Source organism: Chamaea fasciata, unplaced genomic scaffold, assembly GCF_029207755.1.
Source record: "Chamaea fasciata isolate MVZ Bird 193981 ecotype frontalis unplaced genomic scaffold, bChaFas1.0.hap1 SCAF_7, whole genome shotgun sequence".
NCBI lineage: Eukaryota > Metazoa > Chordata > Aves > Passeriformes > Sylviidae > Chamaea > Chamaea fasciata.
Genome location: NW_027094092.1, coordinates 52,164,067 through 52,189,601, shown reverse-complemented (window position 1 = coordinate 52,189,601; position 25,535 = coordinate 52,164,067). Strand labels below are relative to the sequence as shown.

The following is a 25,535-nucleotide window of genomic DNA, read 5'->3' as shown; positions in this document are numbered from 1 at the left end:
CAACAACAGGAACCTCACACACCTGGATAAAGGCAGTGAGACAGCTGAACAAAATTGCCGTACCTTGGGCATCAACAGCTTCCAAGTCCTGTCTCTGAACAGATTAAAACTCTACTTTAAGACAACCTCACACTTGCTCACAGAAGAAAAATTGAACTTTTAGGTCTGTGTGATGAATTCATACTCTAGAAATAAAACATGAACCATGTAACTGTTTGGGGGACTTCCTATTCTCATTTAGTTAACTCTCACAGCACACTGTTTTAGCAAAATTACTCTCACTCTGCTGGGGAGGGAGGAAAAAAAATAATTCAACCATCTAACAGAAGCCCATTCACCCTGGATTCATGACTTCCAGTAGAAAGGCAGGCAAATGGAACACATTAATCACAGCTTTAACTACATAAACATTAAGAAAAAAATGGCAGGAAAAAAAACAACAAAAAACATAATTGCTTTAGTCTGAAGCAAACATTTAAGTATTCAGATTGTGATGTCTGAAATGTCTAATTAGGATGGGCATCAATAACCTTGGTTCTGTAGCTGTATGTAATTCTAAGGTCAAAGCCAAAGATTAATATCTATCTAAGATTTATTTTATTGATCCAAGACTTAGAGCTTTCATAATAAGATTACCTAAACAGTGAATCATATTATTTTAAGTCAGCATTTAATCACACTCCTTGACATATTATTTCTTCCTGTATCTTTTATTTTCCCAACTTAAATTTGTAGCTTTCTGCAAATTTTACTCGAATGAAATGTGTCATATATGTTACAATTCCTTCCAAGCTGAAAACATTGCCAAGATATTTAATTACTTTATTAATTTATTCCACGTAATTTCAACTGTATTCATCAAAAGGCTTCCATTAGATACTTAGTAGTATTTAATATTACATTTGCCAGGAGACTGGCTTTCAATGGGTCACAGCTGTGAGACTGAGACAGAATAGTAAAGTATTTAATAAAAAATTTACTGCCAAAAAAATCCTCTTAAGAAAATCTCTCTTGTCCAGAGAATTAACTTATCCTGAGCAGCAGATTGGCTATGTATGTACAGCTCCAGTGCACAATAAAAGAGAAGACACACAGAACCATGACAATGTACTTTTGAAAAAAAATTTCCTCAGTATTTCTGGAGCTTGGAATCCATAACTGATTACCTGTAACTTGCTATCTCTTCCCCACCTTGCTGTCCAGGGTCTAGAAACAGAACAATTCGAGAGCTGTGCTTGTTATAATGCTGTACAAATAACAGAAGAAATCAACTCTTAGAATTATTACTGAGTGAGTTTCTTTGAACTTCACACATGCTCTTTAAAAAGCTTAGCTGAAAAAAGAGGCAAGGCAAGCCCTGCTGGAGCCCCTCTGCTTTACAGAACCTCCTGTGAATAGGACAGAATCCTCCCGGCCTTGCTCACTGCATTAGCAGGGACGGGGAAAACTAAACTTGTTTATTCTTCCTCCGTGTCTGTGCTGGTCTCCTTCTCCTTCCTGCAGAAGGACAGGGAACACTGAGGAACAGAAGAGAGCAGAGTTATCCCAGGCACTTTTGTAGAATTTTCTGGCCAACTCTGTTCCTTGTTTCTGTATACAAGTTTCTGACAGCAATACCAGCGTCAATACTTCCCACTGGAGATCTCTCTATTTTATTATTATCACAGGAGTAGATTTCCAGATTTTTTGATTTTATAGCAAATACAGACCACTTAATATTAGCAACAGAATAACTTGTAGTTACATCACTGTTGTTTCAAGCTGATCTGATCTCTCAGCTGACCCTGCTTGGGGCAGGTTAGGCTGGAGACTCTCAGAGGTTCCTTCCAACCTGAATAGCCCTGGAATCCTAAGCCTGGGATCAACCAAAGCAGCAGCAACAGGGCCACTCCCAGCTTACTTAACAGGTCTGGTTTGCATCTTAAAAGAACTTCAGGAAGCAAAAAAAAACTCCAGGAACAAGTTGGTTGTCTTTCCCTATAAAGACCACTGATGTAGGGCAAAAGTTCTGCTTAGTTTATATAAAATACACAACAGAAAGTCCAGGCAACACTTCCTGCAAGTACAAAGCCCTAACAAAACACTCTTCAGTGCAGCTGACAGTGCCACAGCCTGTCAGTAGCAAACTGGCTGCTACAAATATAACTGCACGTAAGCTGACAGACTGCTGATTTGGCTTGCTCGGGAGAAAGTTTCAAGTCTGGCAAGAACTCACACCCTCCCCTCAGATCCAGCATACCTTCAGATTCACAAACCTTTCAGGTAGTGTACAGGTCAACACGTGTTCACTTCAGAAACCCCCTCAAAAAACTTATAATAGTTTAAAAGCTTCTCAGCTTTCTCTTAGAAACCGAGAAGAAAGAAAGAACAAAGTCAAAATTCTTGTTAGGATTCCATAAAAAGCCAGTAGACAATCACTATTTGTAAAGTTGCCCTATTTATAGGCACAATAGGTTTCTTAAATGTAAGCACAGTTTCTTAAATAAAGAGCTGCTTTTTCCACACCTGAGTGATGTGCTTAGTTTCAAGGGTTGCATAATAGGTGTTGTGTGTGTACACAGAGGAGTTTTAAACGTCTCCTGAGCCTGGCAAAGCCATCAATGCTATAGAAATTTTAGGTCTTTATATTGCATTCAATGTACCTGCTTTATATTAAAGTCACATTTCTAAACTTCAATAAAAAATATTATTTTTAGTTTTGCATTTAAAATTCGGCTGATCTTTCAACTCCATGAATTGAAGCATCAACAGCTTGCCACTCACAATACTGTTCCTCATAAATGGGTTCCTGTATCTTTGCAGAAGGTTTTTTATAAGTTACAAAGCACTTGATTAAATGCTGAACAGGAACACTTAAGACATGTGACAGTTTCTAGGATACTCTGTAAGAACAGCTCTGCTAGTAAAACAGGGACACCAAGTAATTTTATTTAACCTAATTTTTTTTTCAAGTGTTCCACACAATTCATCCATAACAAAGTCTTAAAGATCAATTTTGTACAAAGCCGCTTGCAAATTTGGAAAGCTGCTTGATATTCTTCTCCCTCCTAGATTTAATTCCCACTTGGGGCCATACAAGACATACATGACTTTTGAAAGGAGAAAAACATTACTTAACAAGATTTCAGCATTTATTCATACAGCAGACAACTATGACCACCTACATTTAGAGAAAAGCTCTACACCAGATAACTGGACATAAATCCATATTTAGGCAGAGATCAGTGCAGTTTTCTGAAGGATCCAATGAAATAATCATATTCTGTTTCCAGAAGAATTACTCTAAGCACTCAAACAGAGCAAAGAGCACGCATTGGTTTGAAATAAATCTATGTCACATTAACTGATCCGATGGTTATATAATTGGCAAGATCAAGAACATAGATGTGAACACCATAAAGAACACACATAAAGAACTGTTTGATTTACAGCTTATCATAACAATGTTAACTCCATTTTAGTAAGGCCATAAACCAAAACATTTCTGTGGTTACAGAATAGATCAGCACGTTCTTTTGGAAGTTGTCTAAGGTGAAAGCACCAGGCTACCAATAACCCTAGAAAAAGTAGATATTTTTATTTTTAGAAAGTGTTCAAAACCTCAGAAAAGCAGACTTTAAAAGAAACTGTTTGCAAGTCCCCATTCACTTCACAGGTGTATACAGCACCAACTTACTCTTTGTTTATAAGACTGAGCAAAGGGCACTAAACCAGTCCAGGAATATTAACACATTTGAACTACTGCAGGCCAGGGAGGCCGGGAAGTTGAAACAAGGTTTTGAACCCCTCCACACAAAAATCCCTCTGTCTTGTGAGCACAGAATGCTGCTGCTGCTGCCTTCACCTGTCATAAGCCAAGAGAGGTCTGAAGTCCATGAAACTGTTCCTTTAGTAACTTAAAGCATCTTCAATTCCAGGTGTTACACACTTGCTAAAATTTTTACTGAGCTGAGACTGCTTTTTTGGAGAGGAAGACCAAAACACACAACTTGTGACAGCGCTGTTCAAAGAGCCGGGTCAGACCCAAATGGTTCTAATGAACTGACCATGACACAGCTCTCCAGAGCACGTCCTGGTCAGTCCTGACAAGATCTGGGAGCTGAGCATCTCCAAAAGAAACCCAACAGCCTGGCCACTCCACAAAGCTGCACTCCAAGCAACTCCAGCAATCTTCAGCTGCACTATAATCAAACCACTAAAGCTTCAGGCAAGTGACAGGACACTAACTTTTCAAAAAGTGTTTGTTTCCCCATGTTTAACCAAGTCAATTTTTTATTACACCTGCAGAAGAAAACCTGCTCCCTTTGCTCACTAAAAGCACTTGAATCACACACTTTGCACAACACTGCTTTACTATGAGACAAGAAGAATATATGAGTTTTAACTTGCTCTCAACCCTCTAAAACTCCCTCAGAAATCCATGCTGAAGCAGAGCTAAATAAAGAGGTATTCCACAGTTTCTTTTGCAAAGTTCCCCTCATGGTGGGTCCCAGTTAATGACATTATCAACTCAGATAAAAATTGAGACTCTGAATCCAGTGTAATGCATTAAAACTGTAAACAGGCTAGTTAAACAACTCTGAATAAAGCCACTGTATCACACATTCCCAACAGACATGAACTGAATTAGATGTTCTATTTTGGTTTAAGCAATTACTTGCCTTTTTTTTTAATAGGAAGAAAGGAGAAGAAGCTCTGATATCAGCATTATTGTCTCTTCCCAGTGCCTGGTCTGCAGAACTTTGGCTCTACTGTAACTCAGTCTGCTGGATAAAAACCTCCCCAGCAGAACCCTGATTCAGAACCACGTATGTTGTGCATGTGATGCAGACACCTTCCTCCTCTTCTCCCCCTACTCAGCTCTTTTTAAGAACATATGTAAGAAAGAGAGCTTGCTGTGCAGTTTTAAGTTCAAAATAATGATCTCTTGGGGCTATTTATAAACCATGGGTGACAGGTCACACGTTTACGCCGGTCGCTCCCTCACTGGCTTAACAATTAAGACACAGATTTAACAAGTGACAGCACATCCATACTTCATCATCATGGGCTCCAAACTGGACTCTGTTGCCAGGACTTTTTACTACAGTACCCTTTCTTCAACAGTGGGCAGACGCATGTTCCAGCAGTTAACTCATGAAGTCAGCTGCATTAATGGATTATTGTCCATCCTACATTTCTTTCAGCAAGACACATAAATTGCAAATATGGAAGTTTAATAACCCTTACAGGAGTTTAGGGGGTTTTTTTGCATTAACTACTGTATGGAATTGAAAAAATTGCCAGATTTTAACTCCCAATTCCTGTTCATTATTCACTTATATTACAGAAGCAAGGTATCCTGATGAGTTAATATGTGGAAAAAAGAGTCAGTTCTGAATTTTGCTCCCCTCTGATTTTACTGAACACTGTCTTGTTCCCAGGAACAGACCATGATGTCTAACAGTCCTCATATACACAGCACTTACACTGATTACTAGAGTAAGCAGTCCTGTCCTCAGTATTTACACAAAAGTTTTCAGATGTCACAATTTTCACTTCTCTGAATATCTCTGTAATAATACATTTTTACAGACCTGTAAGAAGAGATGGACCTACAGGTTTATACAATCCTGTATGATTTATTCAATTCCTGTTTCTAATATCCTTCTCCATTCCATTTCTTAAAGAAGGAAATACTTATTAGAACTCAAGTACAAATCAGTTAAGGCAATCACCAATATCAATCCCCTCTTTTTGTGTAGTGGCTCCAAACTGACTCAAGTATTTTCCTCCACTGTGTGCCACCAAGAGATTAATGGGAACACATACTGCTGCTCATTCAAGTAGCCTAACTGCATCTTCCACGTTTCTTACTGTTGCCTCTTGCCAGTTATTCAGTCAAATCAGTCCATCTTCAACTTCTGCTGCTCTGCCCCTTTTACTTCTTTTCCTGAAGTTACAGATATACCACGTAACTATAAATTATCATATGTTAAACGTAGTGGGATGAAACATTTTATTTACTGTGGCTAATCAGAGGTACAATTCTTCTCTTCTTGTGGCCTCTAAATTCTTACTTTCCTTTGAGTTAAACCCTAGTATAATCTTCCAGATGTTTTCACATTCCACTTTTTTTTTTAATTAAAAAGTGCTCAGTAAGTCCTTTTTAAAGAGGTCAGCAAAAAGCAGACTAACCTGTAATTCAATATAACAGTTACTGTTGACAACAACAACTCCTGAACACCATTTCATAAACTGTTTGCTCCATCACCTCCAACATTTCGTGTTTCAGTAACACTACTTCCCAGTTACAACAGCATGCCTCCCTTCCCAAGAGACCATGTGTTATAAAGACAGAGGCAAATTCATCATAGTTCCTCAGTAATAACCTAAACTGCTTTTCCTGAGCCTCCAACTGCCTACCATAATCTCCAATCCATGTTATGCAATGCATAAAGTGATGAGGTAGAGTCACATGTTAGGGTTGGTGCTCACGATCACAATGCCCAAGTCCAGCTCTAACTTTGATCTTCAGGAAGTGTTTAAAAGTAGCATCTTCTTCAAGCCACAGATCAGCTTTCTGTGTAACAGCTCCCCTTTGGGGGATGAGACTCTGGACAAGATACATGGAAATATACATACTAATTTACATTCAGAAAGAGAAAAATAGCTGCATGATTTGCATGTGGCCACACCTATGGAAAACTGTACAGCAAGTCACATGCAAAAGGATCAGATTTTGCCACAACATCCTGACAGGACTACAATACCAAATACTGTGTTCACAGTAAGCTGATTACACAGGGAACCTATCAAACTGAAAATCACCCCATTAAAATACTCACATAAAGACCTTGGTTCCAGGTAGCAAGCCTTAAGACAAACAACTGTGGGAAAGTGAATTAAATATGGCAAGATATTTAATATACACAAGTAATTAAAGGATATATACGCAATCAGGAACAAACCATTAAATACAGAGATCATATATATATACACACATCATACATATGTGATTTAACAGACATACAATGACTAACACAGAGAAATTTTAGAGAGACAAGACTGAGTAAGCTGTGAAACAAGGCACTGCACACTGAAAATATGTCAACCTTGATTACAGTACTTAAGCAATTCAATTCCTCTGTCTTCAAGAGGCTACTCTATTCACTCAATGCCCTTACAGTTAGAGGGCAAGCCAACAAAGAATCTCACTCTTCTCTGCTTGTGAAGATTGCCTCCTTTGTGCAAAACTCTGGACTGGCAATTAAGATTTCCTTAATAAAATAGGATTTTAAAACGGTATTCTTTGGGAAACAGTCTCTAATAAATTATAAACAAGTGTATTTGCTCTCTGAAGTGATTATTTCAGTTTACAAGTTTTCTTTTGTGTATCTTAGTTTCCAAACTTTGGCATGAATTTCCTACTGTGTTTGCCATGGTAACCAAGCAGCCTGAGCCTCTACTTGAAATTCCGTTTAACCGCTTAGCATTGCATATTGATCAAGATACACTGACATCCTAAAGTACCCCAGAAAGTGAAGCAGACGTTCTCATACTGGAGAACCACCTTATATCACAAACCTCAAAGAATTTTTGCTGTTGTTTAAAATGGCAGGGTAGTAGGGAAACTTCTTTGCCAAAGATGTGCGTAAAAAGCTACCAACTAAAGAGAATGCACTGATGTGAGGAAAGGAGTATATTCCATTTATAAGGAGCTACAATAGAGCAGCAGTCTCTATCTGACACCATCTTCTCCCCAGTGAAAGAAGAGTTTGCATTCATGTCAGAAAGGAGAATTTGCTCCAGGAGTACATTTGAAAGAGAAAGACTTTTCCTGCATTAAAGCTTGTTCCCGTGGTGGAAAACTTCTGTTCCAGAGCAGTGGGGGCCAGGTAACCGGCTAACTTGAAGTTCGAGAATTAACACTAGCAGGGCAAAGCCAAAGCACAGTTGCTTGCTTCTTCTAGTTTCCATTTTGAAGAAAGATCTTTCTTCAAACATTTCTCTCAAACACAGGATCACGAGAAAACATCTGTTCTAAGCACACAGAAACTTTTCCAATTCCTACAAAACCTATCAAATACCTCAGCATAATAAAATTTTTATATAAAAGTAAGTACAAAACAGATTAGGAAAACCTGAAAAAAAACCAGGCTTACTGCTCATATTTTTCAGTCTCACTACACCATATGATTTAAAAAAAAACAAACAAACAACAACAACAACAACAAAAAAAAAAAAAAAAAAAAAAAAAAAAAAAAAAAAAAAAAAAAAAAACCCAACTAAGGGCTGGCTGGTCACCAGTTAAGAAAATCTCATCCTTTACTCTGCTCATAGTTTAAGACAGGATGAAATAGTTCTGACCTTCAATGTCTGCTGTATAAATGAAGACTTAGAATATAAAAAACCACCTCCAAGAATACAAAATCCCCTCCAAAAGCTTCCCCACAAAACTGCTGAGATACTCTAGCATCCATTTAGTTACCATGAAACATCTCCTGCTCTTTCCATGAGAGCTGCCAAGTGAGCTGTACAACCATTTTTTCACTGAACATTACTGCCTCCAGCTCCTCAGTCTCTTACAGTCCACTCCTCTCCTGATCTGAAAGCCAGTAAGGTGGCCTCACTGGGTACCACACAGAGAGTTGGATTTGTATCACTGAAAATAAATTGCCTTCACTCTGCTCATCTGGCTCAGCCCTAAGAAGCTTCTGGAGGAAACATTCTGCCTCTTGTTAAAACTAATTCTGTACTTGCCTTAGGGTCTGCAGCCTATCACACCACCGTATTTTCATTCTGCAGTTCAACTATTGGTAACTGCTTACAGCAGCAGGGCTGGTCAAAAAGCAGGATCCTTCTAAATTATTAGTAAATTTTGCATGATTGGGATTTGTGGGAGACCTGGTAATGTCTCATACATCCAGGGAAGGTTTTCTATTATTTATTCTCTCCCTTCTTTCCTCTTTTCTTCCTTTTATTGAGAGTGACAAAAAGGCTATTTAGTGACTGCTTTGCTCAGAAAATTAAAATCACACACTTCTTTCTCCAGTTTTACATTAGACACCATCCTCTTTTAGTAGCAGGAGTTAAAAATCACCTTCAACACAAGCAACCAGAATTTCATACAATATTAAAGTCATCTTCTCAAAGCCTAGTACAATGGCACTAAAGACATCCTTTATTTCTATTGGTAAACCTCATTTGATACATTTTTGAATTGCATTAATGTCCTCCAGCCTTCAACAGCTGTATCACAAGCTGGCTCAGCTTGTAATCAACACCACACTCTGCTTATCATCTTCTCAAAGTTTTAGTGCTGAAGCAAAAATTCCCTATGGATTTTTCCAATGAATTTTCACTTCATCTATGGTTGTGATATCAGCTTGTTTCTCCTTTTAAAGTAGCTCTGATTATGAACAGTGATGTGTCCCAAAGTTATTATGAGCACCACGTCCCTGCTCTTGCTTCCCTGTATCAGTATCACCAATTGAATTATTTCCAAAAGCACTCCTAGAAGTCCTCAACTTTTGAAGGTCTCTTCCCAATGGTTGTCTCAGATATAAAGTACTAAGCTTTTTATTCTCTGATCATTTTGTAACAGAATCTCCAAGTTCTAAAACTCCCTCATTTCAAGTATCTAATATGTGGATCTGAATTTCCACTTCATTCAAGGATATGAACTTAGTAAGTTACAACTCTCCTTCACTACCAAAGTGTTACACTACAAAGGCTGAACATCTGAACTTCAAATAAAGCTGACTATATATACACCTTATATGTTTTCCCATCACAGGGTGACAACGTTTTACTTTCAGCAAAACAAAAAAGAATTCCTAACACTGAAGTCTACAATGTAAAAATTTCAAAAGCTAAAACTGAAAGGGGATTTTTTTGTTGCTGTGGTGGTGGGGTATGTGTTCAATAGCACTCCTGCATGCTTTTTCTCTATCTGAATACAATCCAGGATAAGCTCTGCAAAAATACCTGCCTGTCACTCAGCCGAAGGCAGTCCAAAGGTTTTTAGCAGAAACTTTCACTGTTAGGAATAGACTGAATTAAAAAGCAACTGATTTCAGAATAGCACAGAGCATTCCAAATATTCACAGGCACTAAATAAAGTTTGTGCTGGAATACTACTTATGGACTGTCACAAGCTGTGCAAAGAACATATCACCTTCTGCAAAGGCTGGAAAGCATTGAAGCACACATTTTAGTCTCTTTGCTTTTGAGGAACTGAAAAAATTAAGTGTACTATAACAATTATCTCTTTCCTTAACTATGCTTCATAATCACATTCTGCAAGTCTCACTTAATATTTATGCTTAGTTAACTATAATTCATTTCTCAATAGTTACCATTTAGTACCTTATAAGAGATTCATAGCTCTAAAGTAAGGATGCAATAGTTACCTTTCTGATCTCCTTCTTGCTCCTTATTCTCCAGTGGATCCCTGTATTTCCTCCTACTCCTACAGTCTAGTCACACTGTTGCCTACACTTAAAATCAGTCCTTTCTCACCTGTTTTTAACACTGAGTGAGTAATAATTCAGATGAGCTTTACAGAGATAAGAATACATGCACTAGATGTAAGAAACAAAACAGGAAAACAGGTATGTAAATATCAAATGGATACCAAGTAAAACCACACATTCTGGCATGATTCAGCAGCTGTTCTCATTCAGTTCACACACTCAGCTGCAATACTTATTAAACACTTAGTAAGTTACTTTCACTAGGAGTTTGTTTAAGTTGGCCCAGCTCTGCAAGCAAAACTGGTAAAAAAAAATCATACCTGTTAAAGGCAACACTTATTTAAATTAGAGCTGGCAGACTGCTTTTAGATGGCACCCAAACCATGGAACAAACCGGAAACATTGCATGACTAAAAGGCAGCGTCATCTCTGAGCTGATCACCTCCTCCCCGTGCACACACAGTTACCTGACCTGCTGGACCAGTGTTCTTAGCCAGTCACACATTCAAAGCCATTACTTTCACTTTACCTTTGAATCCTATTTTTTTCTTTTCTAAAACATTGGTGTTGTTTTGTCAGGATACTGGAAAACTGAACTTATGCAATACTATCAACTGCAAACACTGAGGTTGACTGACAGAAACTGCCTTTGTTTTGTCTTTCACATGATCACACATCTGAGGTATCTTTAAAATACTTAGCACAAAACTAAGTGTCCTGTTAAAAAAATAAGACTGCTGGAGCTTCATCACTTAAGTTATTAAAATTTCACCTCCTCTAACTTTAAAAGATCAAAATATAGTAACACTTAAAAGTTGGCTTTGCCAGTGTGCTCTGTGACAAAAAACCCCAAACACCTGCATTCCCCTGACAAAAACTCCAATGTTTTCCAATTTTAAGAGTGAAGATTAAAGTGGAATATTTCTCTCTTTAGAGATATTCAGAAGTATTGAAATCAAAAAACAAATACGAAGACTTTAAACACGAAAAGAACAAATTTTTAAAAAAATCTGTCTGATTCAGGTAATCAGTATTACAATTTATCTAAATTTATTTACTAGAGTTTTGCAAGCTATTATATTATCACCATTATTAAATTAGAGCAGACTTGTCAACAGGCAGAAGTGGCATAGAAATCCATACTGCATAACAATATATTCAGTGTAACTCCATTCACTATACTAATAACACACAGGCAAACAGTTGCAGGTTGAGTTTCCACCAGTCTACCACGCTGCTATCTACCTCAGAAAGTCTCTCCCATTCCCTTTTCAGCTCACAAGAGGAAAAGTTATTTCTTCAGGAAGGAAAAAAATTAAAAGGCAAGAGCAGCAAAAGCTGAGGATTATCCGTTGCTATAACAAAACAATGTTTCAGTCCAACAGTGTAAACTCAGTGCTTGGAAGAAAAAATTATCTGCTAAGGAAAGGCAGTCTGAATAATTGTACCCTGCATTGCCCTGTTGCTATAGAAACTTACTTCACAGTAGCAGTTAATTGCTAATCAATTTATAATTTTTCATTACAAAGCTCAATAGAAGTCAAATGCAACACTGTCACGTCTGTCCAGCAAGTCCAAATCATGCCTCTTCTGGCTGCTGTTGGATTTTGCAAGCCCTACAGGAATGCTGGACATTTTTGATACAGAGTTTTTATCAAACCCATAATTCCATCATGTTGTAGCATGTTAAGAAAATATTACTAGAACAAAGCCCTAATTACTTTAGTACTAAAAATAAGATGGAGCTGGCTCTTATCCTAAGAGCACCAGAACAGTCCCACAGAAGTTACATGAATGCAATTCTGCACAAATGTAAAACCTCTGCTCCAAAACCAGGATGAGGCCCATTGGTCTATGCTTTTTGTGGTCATATACAGCAACAGACACATGAAATAACATATTTGCTCTATTGTCCTGCAGTTGTTAATTTGCAAGGCATCTACCTTCTGGGGATGAAGACATTCCATTACCAGCCAGCCCAACAAGATGAAAAGTGCTGCAAAACATACACAGATACTAGCAAACAAATATCAAGGATCAAATCCCTAAAACAAATATAGTGAACTCTGATTTCCCACAATCCCATGTGTACAAGTTCTAGGATCACCCAGTCTGAGAAGCAGAATCCTCCTTCAGAATTTTCAGAACAAAAGGCAATGTGTTCCAAATTCAGGCACTAGCTTTTGCAATAAAAGTATTTCCTTTAAAGTAAGCAAAGCATTAAGATATTTTAAGTAATAATAAGTGTTGGCAATTTCACTGGTATAGATATTATGTGGAAAAAATCCACAACCTTTTGCCTGCTATTAATAATTTTCTTTAAAAATTACCATCAAAGGGCTAAAAGTATTCCACATACCAAATGGTCACACAAGAGAGTCTCTTTCCTCAGGCTGGTTTTTGTCTCAAGTGTAGGAGGGAGTGATCAGACTGTCTATTGTCACCAACAGACCTCACAGACACAGTGCTGCCCACTGAGAGGCCAGTGCCCACGTGTCAGGAGTTCTGCTAAAGGTCCTCCCAGGAGACTGTGAGGACACCCAACACAGCCCAGCTATTCAATCATCCCACCCACTGATACGGGCACACCAGGGATCTCTGCTGCCAAAAATAATCGTACCTTTAACCACTACTGATGTTCCACACTGTCCAAATCTAAACTCTCCTTTAGATCAATTTGCACTGCAAGTGCCACAGCTGCAAAACACCTACTAACCAGAGGAGATAGAAATGAAGAAAGGTTCCCAGATGAGTGAAGAGGGAGCACAGCAAAAACTGTTTCGAGGCTCCTAAGGCTGGGCTTCTCCAGGCCCTGATCTTACTAGCATTCCCCTTTGGTTCTCTCTCATGTACACACAATGCCTCTTTCCCTCAGTTTAGCACTAACAAAACACAATACATAGATCAATGCCAGCCCGACATGTTTTCACAGAAGGTATGTGGTGGGTTGACCCTGGCTGGATGCCAACACCCACCAAAGATGCCCCATCACTCCCCTCCCCAGCTGGACAGAGGAGAAAACAATATAGTGAAAGGTTCACGAGCTAAGGACTGGAAGAGATCACTCACCTATTACCATCGTGGGCAAAACAGACTCAACTTGGGGAAATTAACTGAATTTACTACAAAGAAAATCAGAGTAGGATAATGAGAAGTAAAAACAAACCTTAAAACTATCTTCTCCCCAACCCTCCCTTCCTCCTAGTTCTACCTCCTCCCCAGCAGCACAGGGAGACAGGGAATGGGGTTGTGGTCATTTCATCACACGTTGTTCCAGTCCTTCTCCTGCTCCAGGGTAGGGTCCGTCCCACAGGACAGAGTTCCCCATGAGCGTTTCCTATCTGAGTCCTTCAGGCACAGCCCACTCCAGCAGGAGTCCCAAGTCCTACCAGGAACCTGCTCTACACGGGCCCCTCCCTCCATGGGCCTGGAACCTGCCCCAGCCTGGGCCTTCCACAGCTCACAGCTTCCTCTCAGGTATCCACCTGCTCTGATGTGGATCTGCTCCACGGCCTGCGCGTGGATCTCTGCATCCCTATGGCTCTCCATGGGCTGCAGGAGCACAGCCTGTCTCACCATGGCTCTCACCATGGGCCAAAGGGGAATCTCAGCTCTGACACCTGGAGCACCTCCTGCCTCTCCTCCTGCAGTGACCTCGGTGTCTGCAGAGCTGCTCCTCTCACATGATCTCACCCTGCTCTTCTCCGGCTGCAAACACATCTGCACAATAACTTTTCTCTCCTTAAATATATTATCACAGAGGTTGTGCAATCATTCCTGACTGGCTCAGCCTTGGCCAGCACCAGCAGGTCCATCCTGGGCCTCCCACAGCAGCTTCCAAGAGAAGCCCCCAGAACGTGGCCAGGCAAAGCCAGTACAAGGTGTTACCTACTGTCACACGGAACAGAGACACCAGAGTGCAGCACTCAGAGTAGCTGAGCAAGCTGCCACTGGAATGCTCATTGGTAACCAGTACTTCGTCACTCCAAAAATGAGAAGTATGGACCACCTTGAGCATCACTAAAGACATCTTAACCTGGGCATTTGTTTGAGTTCTTTAGAACAGCTGCTTGCCCCATCTTTCTGATTTAGAAGTGCTAACATGTGCCCACGCTTAACCATCCCAGTTCCATCTAGAGAATTTAAAGAGGCAGCATTTTGGCTAAAACACAGAACTACACTTGAACAGTCAACTTCATTGGCACAGAAGCTGTTCTGCCAACGCTGTTGGGTCAGAAACGTCACCTGGAACAGCATCTTAAAACTCTGCAGGTGTCAGCAAACAGTTCATGACACAGAGACAGAAGTTATTCTGTACGAGGACGCACAGTTCCACTGCTGAAGGCAGGAGAGGCCATCCTGTGTGTTAAACTGATGTGAATGTAACTGGACAGTTGCCTTTAGAGAGGGGGGAGCATAAGTTCACACTGAAGTAACAGCAAGACATTTCTTGAAGTCACCTGTTGAGATATACAGCCCATGTCATTAAATAGCAATAATTCTCTAGTCAATACAAGCATCTCACTTTTACAAGCTGCACTCTATATTTCTGAAATTCTTCTTTGGGAAAAAACCTCCTGGATCAATGTATCACACTGAACTGGTACACTTTTTTAAAAAATATTATTTAATTATTTATGGACAGTAAAGCAATAATTCAAACTGACACAAAATGGCAATGCAAAATGGGCTGTAAAACAGACAAGAAATACTGCATTTGGCAGTATATGATACCAAATTTCAAAAGTGGTATTGCCTAACCACGCAACTATTCCTGCCCTCATAAATTATTTTTTTATAGACAGACCCTCTTGACACCTTAAGCGCAAACAGGCAGCTATTGTAGGTCTCTGGCCCACTATCTTATTAAAAAGGCTATAGAAATGCAACCTCTAGAAATGCTTCCATTTAAAAATCAAGTCTGAAAACAAAATCCAACTGTTCACTATTCTGTAAGAAAGGCAAAAATCTGAAGAAAAATGCACACTAAGCCTTCAACTATGGCTCCACAATACTGTATTAAGCTGATGTCAAGAGATAGTATTTTCCATTCAAAACACTAAAATATGCAAATCCAAACATCTAGACTATAACTTAAATCTCAGTAACGTGACTTAAAAAAAATCAGTGCAAAATTATTTTTCTATCGTACTGACAGTTACCAACAGAAAATCAGAAAAATCAAAGAAATCCTTTACAACTTGTGCCAAAATTTCCTTTCAATGATAGCTTCAAACATGTATCACAGTCATTCTCCAATACCCACCTCAAATATCAAGAAAACCTGCAAAAACCTTTTCTAGAAGTCTTAGAAGAACCATATGAAAAATCCTTAGAAATAAACTGCCACAGTTAAAATAGGATGAGACAGTAACTTTTAGCATTCTGCATTTGTTATAGTTACGTTTGTAAGTTAGGAAACAAAGGCAGTGATGTTACTCAGATTCACAGAGTTGTCCCTGTAACTGTAGCCCTGGGCAGGCTGAAGTGTCCTCAAGGCATTGTTTGAGGTTTTTTCAGAAGACTCGTAGGTTTTTAACACACAGTTCAATGTATATTGGTATCCATTCTCTCTCCTGTTATCATTGCCCTCCCTTTCTTTAGCTGAAAGGGAGCATTAAAACCATAAACTCGAGTCCTTTCCAACTTTCACATGGGATCACTTCCCTGAAAAAATATATCTAAAACTGCTGCTAAATAATATTTTTTTAAATTACTAGGAAAATGGGGATAACGAAGTTTGTTCATAACATGCAATGTTTTCTCCCTACATCAGAGTACTCCTAAATTTCCTGCTTAGACCAGTATTTTGTCTGACATAGCATTTTACAATCCCTAGTAGGACAAAAATTATACACTATTAAACGAACAACTTCTTAATACAGTCACCTTCCAATCCCACATGGAATTAAAAAGTAGTAATAAAAAATTACAAACATTATTTTTTTACCATTACAGCCTCATGTAAACATTATGATTAACTCATGAAATTAAAGAACAAATATAGCTGGTAAACCAAAACTGAAATCAATTTGCAGAACATATCTATTAGAGATCTAACATTCCATTATGAGCAGCTGGAAAGAATAATGCAGGAGAAATCCCAATGCAAGTTACAACGCTGCCACTAGAAAGGTTTCAATTGGAGCAGCTGGTGGTCCTGCCCACAAGGACCAGGGAGCTGCAGCCAGTGCACCAAGAGCTGCTCCACAGGAGCCAAACAGGCAACAGCAGCTGCTTTGCTTTAAGGGGCAAGAAATGGGTGGGATGTAGATGCTAAAAAATGGTCTGTCTATTCACTTGGACCTAAAAGTGGAGTGAGGTAAGGAAGGAAAAATACTCCACTTCCCAGAAGGACACAACCAAATATTGTTACTTGAAGTGTAACACATTTAACGTTACTGTTTCTTTTCCTTAAGCCTTCTAAGAGCATAGATAATGGAAATACTAGGAACTATTTTGCACTAAACGGCACCACTTTCAAATAATAATTTGTCCAAATGTGTCAACTCATAGTCATGACAACTGGACAGCAAGTGGCCTTTGGGTACACGTCCTTCACAGGAAAGTACTTCAGATGGTTCCCTTTAGCCAGAAAACTACAATAATACTTCAAACTAGGGCATTAAATTTGATTCTAGAATGTCAAACAAGACAATTCTGGCTGGCAGTCCTCTCAGAGGTGGGTCTAGGCAGCTTTTAATTAGAGTTTGAGGCACCTTCAATGTACATTTTAACTAATAACAGTTAACTATTTAAATATTTTGCAGACTCACAGATGTCAATGTATAATGCAAACTCCTTGTAATTTAAGCACATAGCACAATACTTTTATAAATACTCTGACAAAGCTGCCCCATAAAACTTTCCACAGGCACAGAAGTGTTTGTTACAAATGACCCCTCTTTGCATCTGTGAAGCACCATGACTAAAATTTTGTCAATCTGCAAAGAATAAGTTCCACAATTATTGGCTTTACATTGACTTAATTTCCCCAACTGAACTCATGTAAGTGTAATATCACGACAAATGTGCTTCAATGCAAAACAAAAACCTCCAAAATTATAACTGCTGTGGCAAAAAAAAACAAACAAAAAAACCCAAACAAAAAACAACAACAACAACAACCACCAAAGACACACACATAAACTCACTGCCTGTAAAATGCTGCAACCCAAGCTGGGGGTTTGGCCAGCACAGCCCAGCACCCGCTGTCAAACACACCAGCCAAACCAGCAGTCACAGACAAATGGAGTGTCACCTCAGAGAGCAATCCTTCAGCCAGCACAGCGCTCACTGAAGTCAGAGTTGTGAGATGGGCTTGAAGCACAGACTAGGACAAGAAAAAGCATCACAGACTAATACCACTTCCTACATAAAAATCATCTTGCAAGCTCTGTCAACCATAGATATATTTCATCTTCCTCCAGAGCAAGAAACATTGAACAGTATAACTGTCATTTTAAAGCAGCTTTTTAGTCTTTCTATCTTATTTTAGCCAGTCCTAGTTGCTTTGTACGAGCCTCATAACAAAACTGAACACTGAAAGCTACCTACACATCTGTAATCAGCATTGATTCCTTACTGTTTCCTTCAGCAGTGTTGTTGAAAAAAAAGGTATTACTAAAAATTCTATGCTTCAGGAAAGGCTACAGGAGTATTTTGTAACATGTCTGTCAGTCCTCAGTACAGCCCAGCTAGAATTAGGAAAGACAGTATCTATCTGCATCACAAAACTCCAAGTGGTAAATATATCCATTAAACACCTGAAACAAATTTCCAAGAGGCTCTCAAAAACCTTCGCAACCACAGATCAAGAGGAGAAGTATCACTGATCTAGCCACAATACCTCCATGAGACTGGCTAGTCCAGCCCCAGTGTAACAACTGTTATCCAACACAAAGAGAAGAAAAAAAAACTCAGCAAGAAATTAAGAAATTCTCAAAAAAAAAAAAATTTAAAGAGGGACATCCAACACACCTCAGAAATGTGAAACATCAGCAGCAAATCCAACACATGATTTTTAAGTTCTATGGGAGATTTTCGTGAATAGATGAGAGTACACATCAAATTTGTGAATAACATCAAGACTGGAACGATTTTTTTGCATTATGCAGCACAGAACTGGAAATAAAACCACTCTCTAATAATCTTAATAGCACAAAATTCAATGAAAATGCTACATGGCATTTATAAACGTCAACAAAAATCAAGGAATGGATAAAAATGGAGAAAAGCAGCGATATGATAAACAATCCAAGTGAGTCATCACTATAAGCAGGACTCAAAAATGTCAACACTATTCAATATGTTTGCAAGAATATTAGAAGACAGACACAGCAAGCAACAATTCTCCCTTGCTCTGTACTGAAGTCACAGTGCAAGCACTGGGTCCAGGTCTGGTTTAAGTACCACTAACACAAGACAACAGAAACCAACTGAGGAGAGCAAGGAAACATTTAGAACTCATGATCTGAGAAGAATGGTTTAAAGAGCTGGATTTATTTACCTTAGGAAAAACTGAGTGAACAAATTAACAAGTTTTTAAATATGCAAAAGCCAAAGGCAATAGTCAACTGTCCTCTGTGTCCACATTAAGTAACTGCATTCAGCCTGGTTTGCTTTCTCTTTTTCCCTGAAGGAGAAGTTTAGTCAGATATTGGAGGAAGAAGAAAGAGAACTAACACCAAAAGACGTTATTGAAGGAAACTGTGGAATTCTCATCACTTCCCTCTGCTTCAGACCTACTGTCTCTTCCAAGATCCTTACAAACCTCAGCATTTTTACAGCTTATATATGCTATTAAAACGCACCTTGTTTTCAGAGGCCTGACACAGCTTAGTGATCTCTAAGTACACTAATATAAATCCACATTCCCACCACATCTTGAGAAAACATGATGGTTTTCTCCGCACACCCCACCTTCCAACCTCGACCTGCCTCACACTGCCCTTCTCAGAGTAATATATTAAGCACAGTGACAAATGTCACCCATTATCATTCTGTCATTGCAACAAGTTCCCAGGTGAACAGTCTAGAGAATGAAAGTCACCACCAAGGATAATATTCCTCAACTGCACAATAAATAAAGCCAGACACAGAAAAGAAAGTAATTTTGAGAACTGCAAAGGAAGGAATCGTATACATCAGTCTTTCTACTGATAAGCAGGGACCACCAGTATGCCAACTCTCAATAAAAGAAGCTGAGATACGAGATTATTTTCATCCTAGTACAAATAAAATTTCCAAGACACTTGCTCAACGAGAGCTTAAAAAGACAGTCAACAAATTCTGCCCTCCAAGCCTCCATCAACCCGGTTCATCACCTGTGCATGTTTCTAATCCAACACTACTGCAACATACTGTAATATTCCATAGTTATTAACAGACTGCTCTTTAGGTAGCTGCAAGAAAAAAAGACAAACTAAAGGCGAAGCTCCTTCTTCCAACAAGGTGATTTCAAAAAATGAAACAACCAGTGTTCAGAAAGCCACATTACCAAAGAGCAGAGAGCCAGAATTTAACTACAATGCAAAAGGTTTTACATCACGTAATAAGCTAAACTATACATTCAAATGTCATAACTTGCTGATATATTACATAAAAATTAGGACTGTGCACCATGCAACACTATTGCTAATAGGTATTTGCATTGCAATGACAGCTGCAGATTAATTTGCCCTGAAACTTTTACAATGTGGAGAATAACACATCATCACACACACAACTTCTGTAAGGAAAATGCACAAGCTTCCTAGCAGGAAGGGGAAAGAACTTGATAGACAATGTCAGCAGCAATCTGGAAAGCCTTGCCTTGTCAGTCATTCCTAAGGCAAGGAAGATGATATCGCACTCTCCTTTTCCACCCTAATGAATCTACTAATAAATCACTTTGCAAAGCTAGCCACAAACCATATTTCAGTCCCTCATGGCTATCTCATAAGCAAAATCAAGTAACAGCCCTGACTCCTGATTAGGGGCTGCAGGAAGAAGCAACCCACCAAGAGCATCAGAGCATCATCATTTGATGTCCAATTTTGGAATTATTATGTTAAAATCTTACTCCACTAAGAGGGAAATGCCTAAAATAACAGGAAAAGTTTCCTTTAACACCTATAACTCTCTTAATCAAAATGAAATCAACAAACCCTTAGGAACAGATCATTCCAAAAGTGACTTAAGGCTGACGCAGAGGCTTTATTCAGGAGAGACCTCCTAAGGCAGTCAGTCCAAGCCACTGAAGGGGGTAGTGCCCCTCCAACCCTTTCCTTGCTGTCACTGGAAGTGACAATGTGCTGATCAACGCCAAGATGACACCATTCAACTCACCAAATCAAGGGGAAATCTGCCCAGAAAAACTGCAAGCACTTTTTGCTGCTGGTTTAGCAAGCTGAACTAGCTCAACCAGAGGCTGAGCACTGCCAAAGACAAGGAGACAGGAGGACACTGCCAAGAGGATCCTACACTGCCAGTCCATCATCGACAGCAGATCAGTGGAGTTCATGAAAATTTACCCCTTCTGGTTAACAACAGATCACTGCACACATCTAACCTCAAAGCCAAAGTACAGGAGGACTGAAAGGGAAAGTCCACTGACACTCAGTGCAGTTAAGAATAATTACATACTTGTCTAAGTAAAGTAACCACATCTCATTCCACCACAGTTTACCTTCTTCCTAAACTACAGCTCCATGTCTTTCTTCCTCCAGTGGATCCAAATCAGAAAACAGGAGTTTTCTGGAAGTCTGCATTGCTTTATAAACACAAAGAGAGCTGCAATGTTGCATTATAAAAAACTGCACTGGATCCTCATTGATGTGTTTTGTATGACACAGAAAACATGAAACATGGAAAGATGTCTCATGACAATAGTAAAATTTAGTAGGAACATGGAGACATAAAATACTAAAAACTCAGCTTCCTTCTTAAAGGGGTGAAGAACAAAGTTGGGAGAAAATACCTTTTTGCTTTGAAAAGTCTCTAGAGACAGCCTGAAATGCTGTCCAAAACTCCTGTCTCTCTCCCAAACCATTAGGATTGGAGTACAAATAGACAATCTCCACAACACTCTCCTGGATGCCAGATCTAACTTCACCAACTGCCTTGGAAGAAGGATCAAGGTTACCTGGAAACATTTTTCTTTATGTAAGTTAAATCTCCTAAGACAACACACACACCAGCAGTCCACTTAAAAAGGTGACTTACAAACCAGACAGAGCAGACACAAAGCATTTAGAATTTAAGGGAAACTAAAAAAGAAAGATTAGCATTACTGATGTCAAGAAATATCCTTCCAAGTGGCATCTTTGACTCAGTATTACGTTATTTATTCTTAAGTGTCATTCATGGCTTAAGCGTTACTCTTCCTTAATGTGCACTGATCTGCAACGGATTACTGATGCAAGAATTATCTCAGTACCTAACAGACACAGTCACTTAAAATACAGTCCTGCTGGTTCTTTCACTCATTTTAGGAAAAATATAGCATCTCCCCATCAGGAAAAGCAGTCTTAAAAACTTAAAAAAAAAAAAAAGGGGAGAAAAAATAAAAAGACAAAATCACAGTTAGCTGATATATTTACACAGCACAGCTTCATTAAATTCAACTCAATACTCTAATATGACTTACCCAGAATTAAAATCATGATCTGAAAGCAATCAGGCAAATTTTTTAAGGGATACGTAAATAATTACAAACTAACAGCTGAACCTGAAGTTATCAGCACCTGTATTATGCTGAGGAGCACGAACAGGTTGGTCTTAAACTGATCCAATCCCTCCCCCCATCCTGCCCCCAGGAACAGGAAGGAACACAGAATGTGACAGTGTGCCCAGTTTAAAGCAGAATTACATCCTGTCCGTTTAGGTAACAACAGCTCTCTTCCCTTTATGATGGCCACAAGATAGAACTTTTGATTCTGAAAAGTTCACATGACCAGCTGACAGGCTGTCAGCCTGGTCCTGCTTCACTTTCATACACAGACAAAACAGTCACTTCCAACTGAAGTTCCAAAATAAATGCCAAAGCAGCAAGTACTGCAGATTTAAGCTCTTTCTCTAGGTTCACTTTACTAAAGTATTATACACTTAGAATATACAGCATTATTTTAGATAGTTATTCCTGTAAAAGGTCATCGAGATGCCTTCTGTCTTAACAATGTGTATGTTTTACTCTACTCAGAGAAAAAAGCATTTCACATTGAGGTACAAATGCCCCAGAGCTCAGGAGTTCACAAACTCACATTTCTCAGTGACTGTATATCATACCAGCAGCTTTGAGCATCTAAGAAGATATCCAAACACCCAGCCCAAGAAGATTTTTGTAATTTGATATAATTATTCCATTCCTTATTGTCAACGAAGTTCAGTTCAGGCTTTAGATTTTTGTTTTTCAGAAGTGTGGCAAGAGATGACTAAGAGAACTTGCAGGAATCACATGTACCATTACTAAACTCCATAAAGGCCTGCTCTGTGAGCTGAGGGAGAGAACTCTGCAGCTACTTTGCATGGAAAAAACAAACACAGCAGGACCCAAACACAGCAACAATTTAGAATATAGATTTGCAGAGATGCTGCTCCTCAGGATACCTTGTAAAGATAGCAACTGCCTGTAAATAGGGAATACTGCCGGATACTAAATACTCCTTGTATGCTTAAATAAGCCATAGTCCAAGAATTATCTGAAACATGCCTAGGTTATTAAAATTCATTAAGGGTGAAACTAAAACACACACAGACACACTTTTCCATATACTTATACAAGACATATCAGATCTGTCAGGTCACAGTCAACAAACAACCATGCAGACTTTAAACTCCTGCCAGTGCTGACATTTTATATAAAGGAGGAGTGCTGGGGGCATTACCCTGGGACAGAGCAGATTCAGGTACAATTCCTTGCTCATCCACCAGCTTCCTCTGCACAGCCTCGTGTGAGTCTCCAGCTCTCTGTGCCCTCACCCCACGCTGAACGGTGGGCTAAGAGCAGGAGGATTTCAAGGTACTCACACGATGGCAGCTGAGACCCAAGCACGTAAAACAACGAACTATTTGAAACAAAACAGAAAGCTGACATGCATTATGTCTGTGTTTACATCTATCGGGAGGAACATGCGTTCACTCAACATGGCAAATTCCAAATTGTTCTCTGAATCCCGCAAAACCAAGGGTTCGTTCATCAATATGGTGACCTGAGAGATCAAACGCATGCAATGTCCTGCATCCAATAATGACACGCAAGGAGTCTCGCTCTCAAGTACACCCATCTTTCTTTCCTGGAAAAACAACTTTCTCTCTGTCAATTATCTGATATTTAAGACTCATCTCATTGCACCGCTCCCATTTAGAAACAATTCTAAAATCAACCCACACTTCTAAGTCATAACAAAGGCCTAAAACTGCACTGAATGCTTTAGCCACGCAGCCAAAGCCGGGAAGATCCTGGAAGCAGGGATTTGACACCACCATAATCACAACAGGCATTAGTGTGTCCAGCAAATTCTGACCTGAAGCAGCAGGTGAAGGAGGCGCAGGGAGGGAAAGCCAGCCCTCATTCCCGCACAAGGAGGGCTCAGGCGACGGCATCCCTGCGCAGGGCCCACACACACAACTCCCGTGGGTGACACCGTGTCTGGAGCAGCCCCGAGCGCCGACCCAGCGCCGATGCCCTCACACCGCCCTCGGCCCAGGCCCGCTCTCCCCGTCCCCAGCCGCTCCCCGGTTACTGGGGACGTGGGCTGGAGCCGAGGAGGCGCCGGCCCCACGGCCGCGGGAGCGGGGACACGGAGGGAGGGGCGGCCCGGCCTCTGGCCCCCGCCCCCGGCGCGTCCCGCGGCCCTGGGGCTCCCGCATCCCGGCGGGCGGGCGGCGCGGAGCCCCCGCCACTCCCCGCCCCATCCCGGCGGGGGAGCCCCGGTACCTTGCGGACCCCCTTGTAGATGTAGAAGTAGAGCTCCCGGCCCACATTGAAGCAGAGCCGGTCCCCGTTGCCGCTCTGGTCGTTGACGTTGACGAAGGAGACGCGGACGGGGTTGGAGCCCTGCGAGTTGAAGGGCACGCGGTTAGGCCGGCTGTACTCCGAGTGGCTCAGCAGCTTGTACAGCCCCTCCCGAGTGGTGAACTGGGTCTTAATCTCGTTCATCTCCTTCCCACCTCCCTCCGCCGCCATCTTGGAAAGGAGCGCTCATCCTGCCCCAGTGCCCGGATGTGCCGACACTGCGCAGCCGCCGGCGCGCGCGCGGCCCCTGCGCGCGGGGGCGACACGCGGGGGCGGGGCCGGCGGGGCCTGTTTACCGCGCGACTGCGCGCGCGCCGGGCCCGCGCGCCCGGGGGGCGTGGAAGGGGGCGTGGTTTAACGGTGGGGGCGGGGCCTGGAGTGGGAGTGACGGAGCGCCCGAGGGGGGCAGCAGGGAGGGGGCGCGGAGCGGTGTCGTGCGGAGCCGCCCTGTGCCAGCGAGGTCATCCCGGAGCGCAGAGCTGCGTCCAGGGCGCCCCGGGATGTCTCCAGTGAGCAGGACTCCACACCCTCTCTGGGAAATCTGTCCCAGTGCGTGGTCACTGCACAGTAAAGAAGTTCTTCCTCATGTTCGCGTGGAACTTCCTGTGCATCAGTTTCTGCCGGTGGCACCACTGAGAAGAGCCTGGCTCCATCCTTTGACACCCCTCCTTTAGATATTTATACACATTGATGAGGTCCCCTCTCAGTCAACTTTTCTCAAGAAGGAACAGGTCCAGCTCCATCAGCCTTTCCTCATAAGGGAGATGCTCCAGTCCTTTAATCATTTTTGTAGCTCTCCACTGGACCCAGTCCAGAAGTTCCACGTCTCTCTCTTGCGGCAGAGCCCAGAACTGGAGACAGCACTGCCGATGTGGCCTCAGCAGGGTCACCCAACACGGTGGCTCCACAGGGCAACTGTTCTGGGGATGGGAGAGAGGGGGAGGAGGGGGTCACGAGCCAGGGCTTTGTGTGCCCGCAGGGACCTGCCATCTAAGGATGTGGGCATTTGTGCCAGCACAGCATGGGATGACTTGGTCCCTGCTGCTGGAGGTGCCAGATCAGAGCCAGGAGGTGTCCATGTG

At 40.9% G+C, this 25,535-nt stretch overlaps 1 protein-coding gene across 6 annotated transcripts in view; it reads right to left on the bottom strand.

The window, feature by feature from the left end:
• The window catches only part of WDR20 (WD repeat domain 20), a 45,716-nt gene extending 21,072 nt beyond the window's left edge, over nt 1-24,644 (bottom strand). For all 6 annotated transcript variants that reach the window (XM_066188828.1, XM_066188830.1, XM_066188826.1 and 3 more), the window contains exon 1: nt 24,376-24,644. In XM_066188828.1, the coding sequence (XP_066044925.1) occupies nt 24,376-24,624 (249 nt within the window). In that variant the 5' untranslated portion in view covers nt 24,625-24,644. The remainder of the gene's footprint in view (nt 1-24,375) is intronic.
• Between the last annotated feature and the right edge of the window lie 891 nt (nt 24,645-25,535).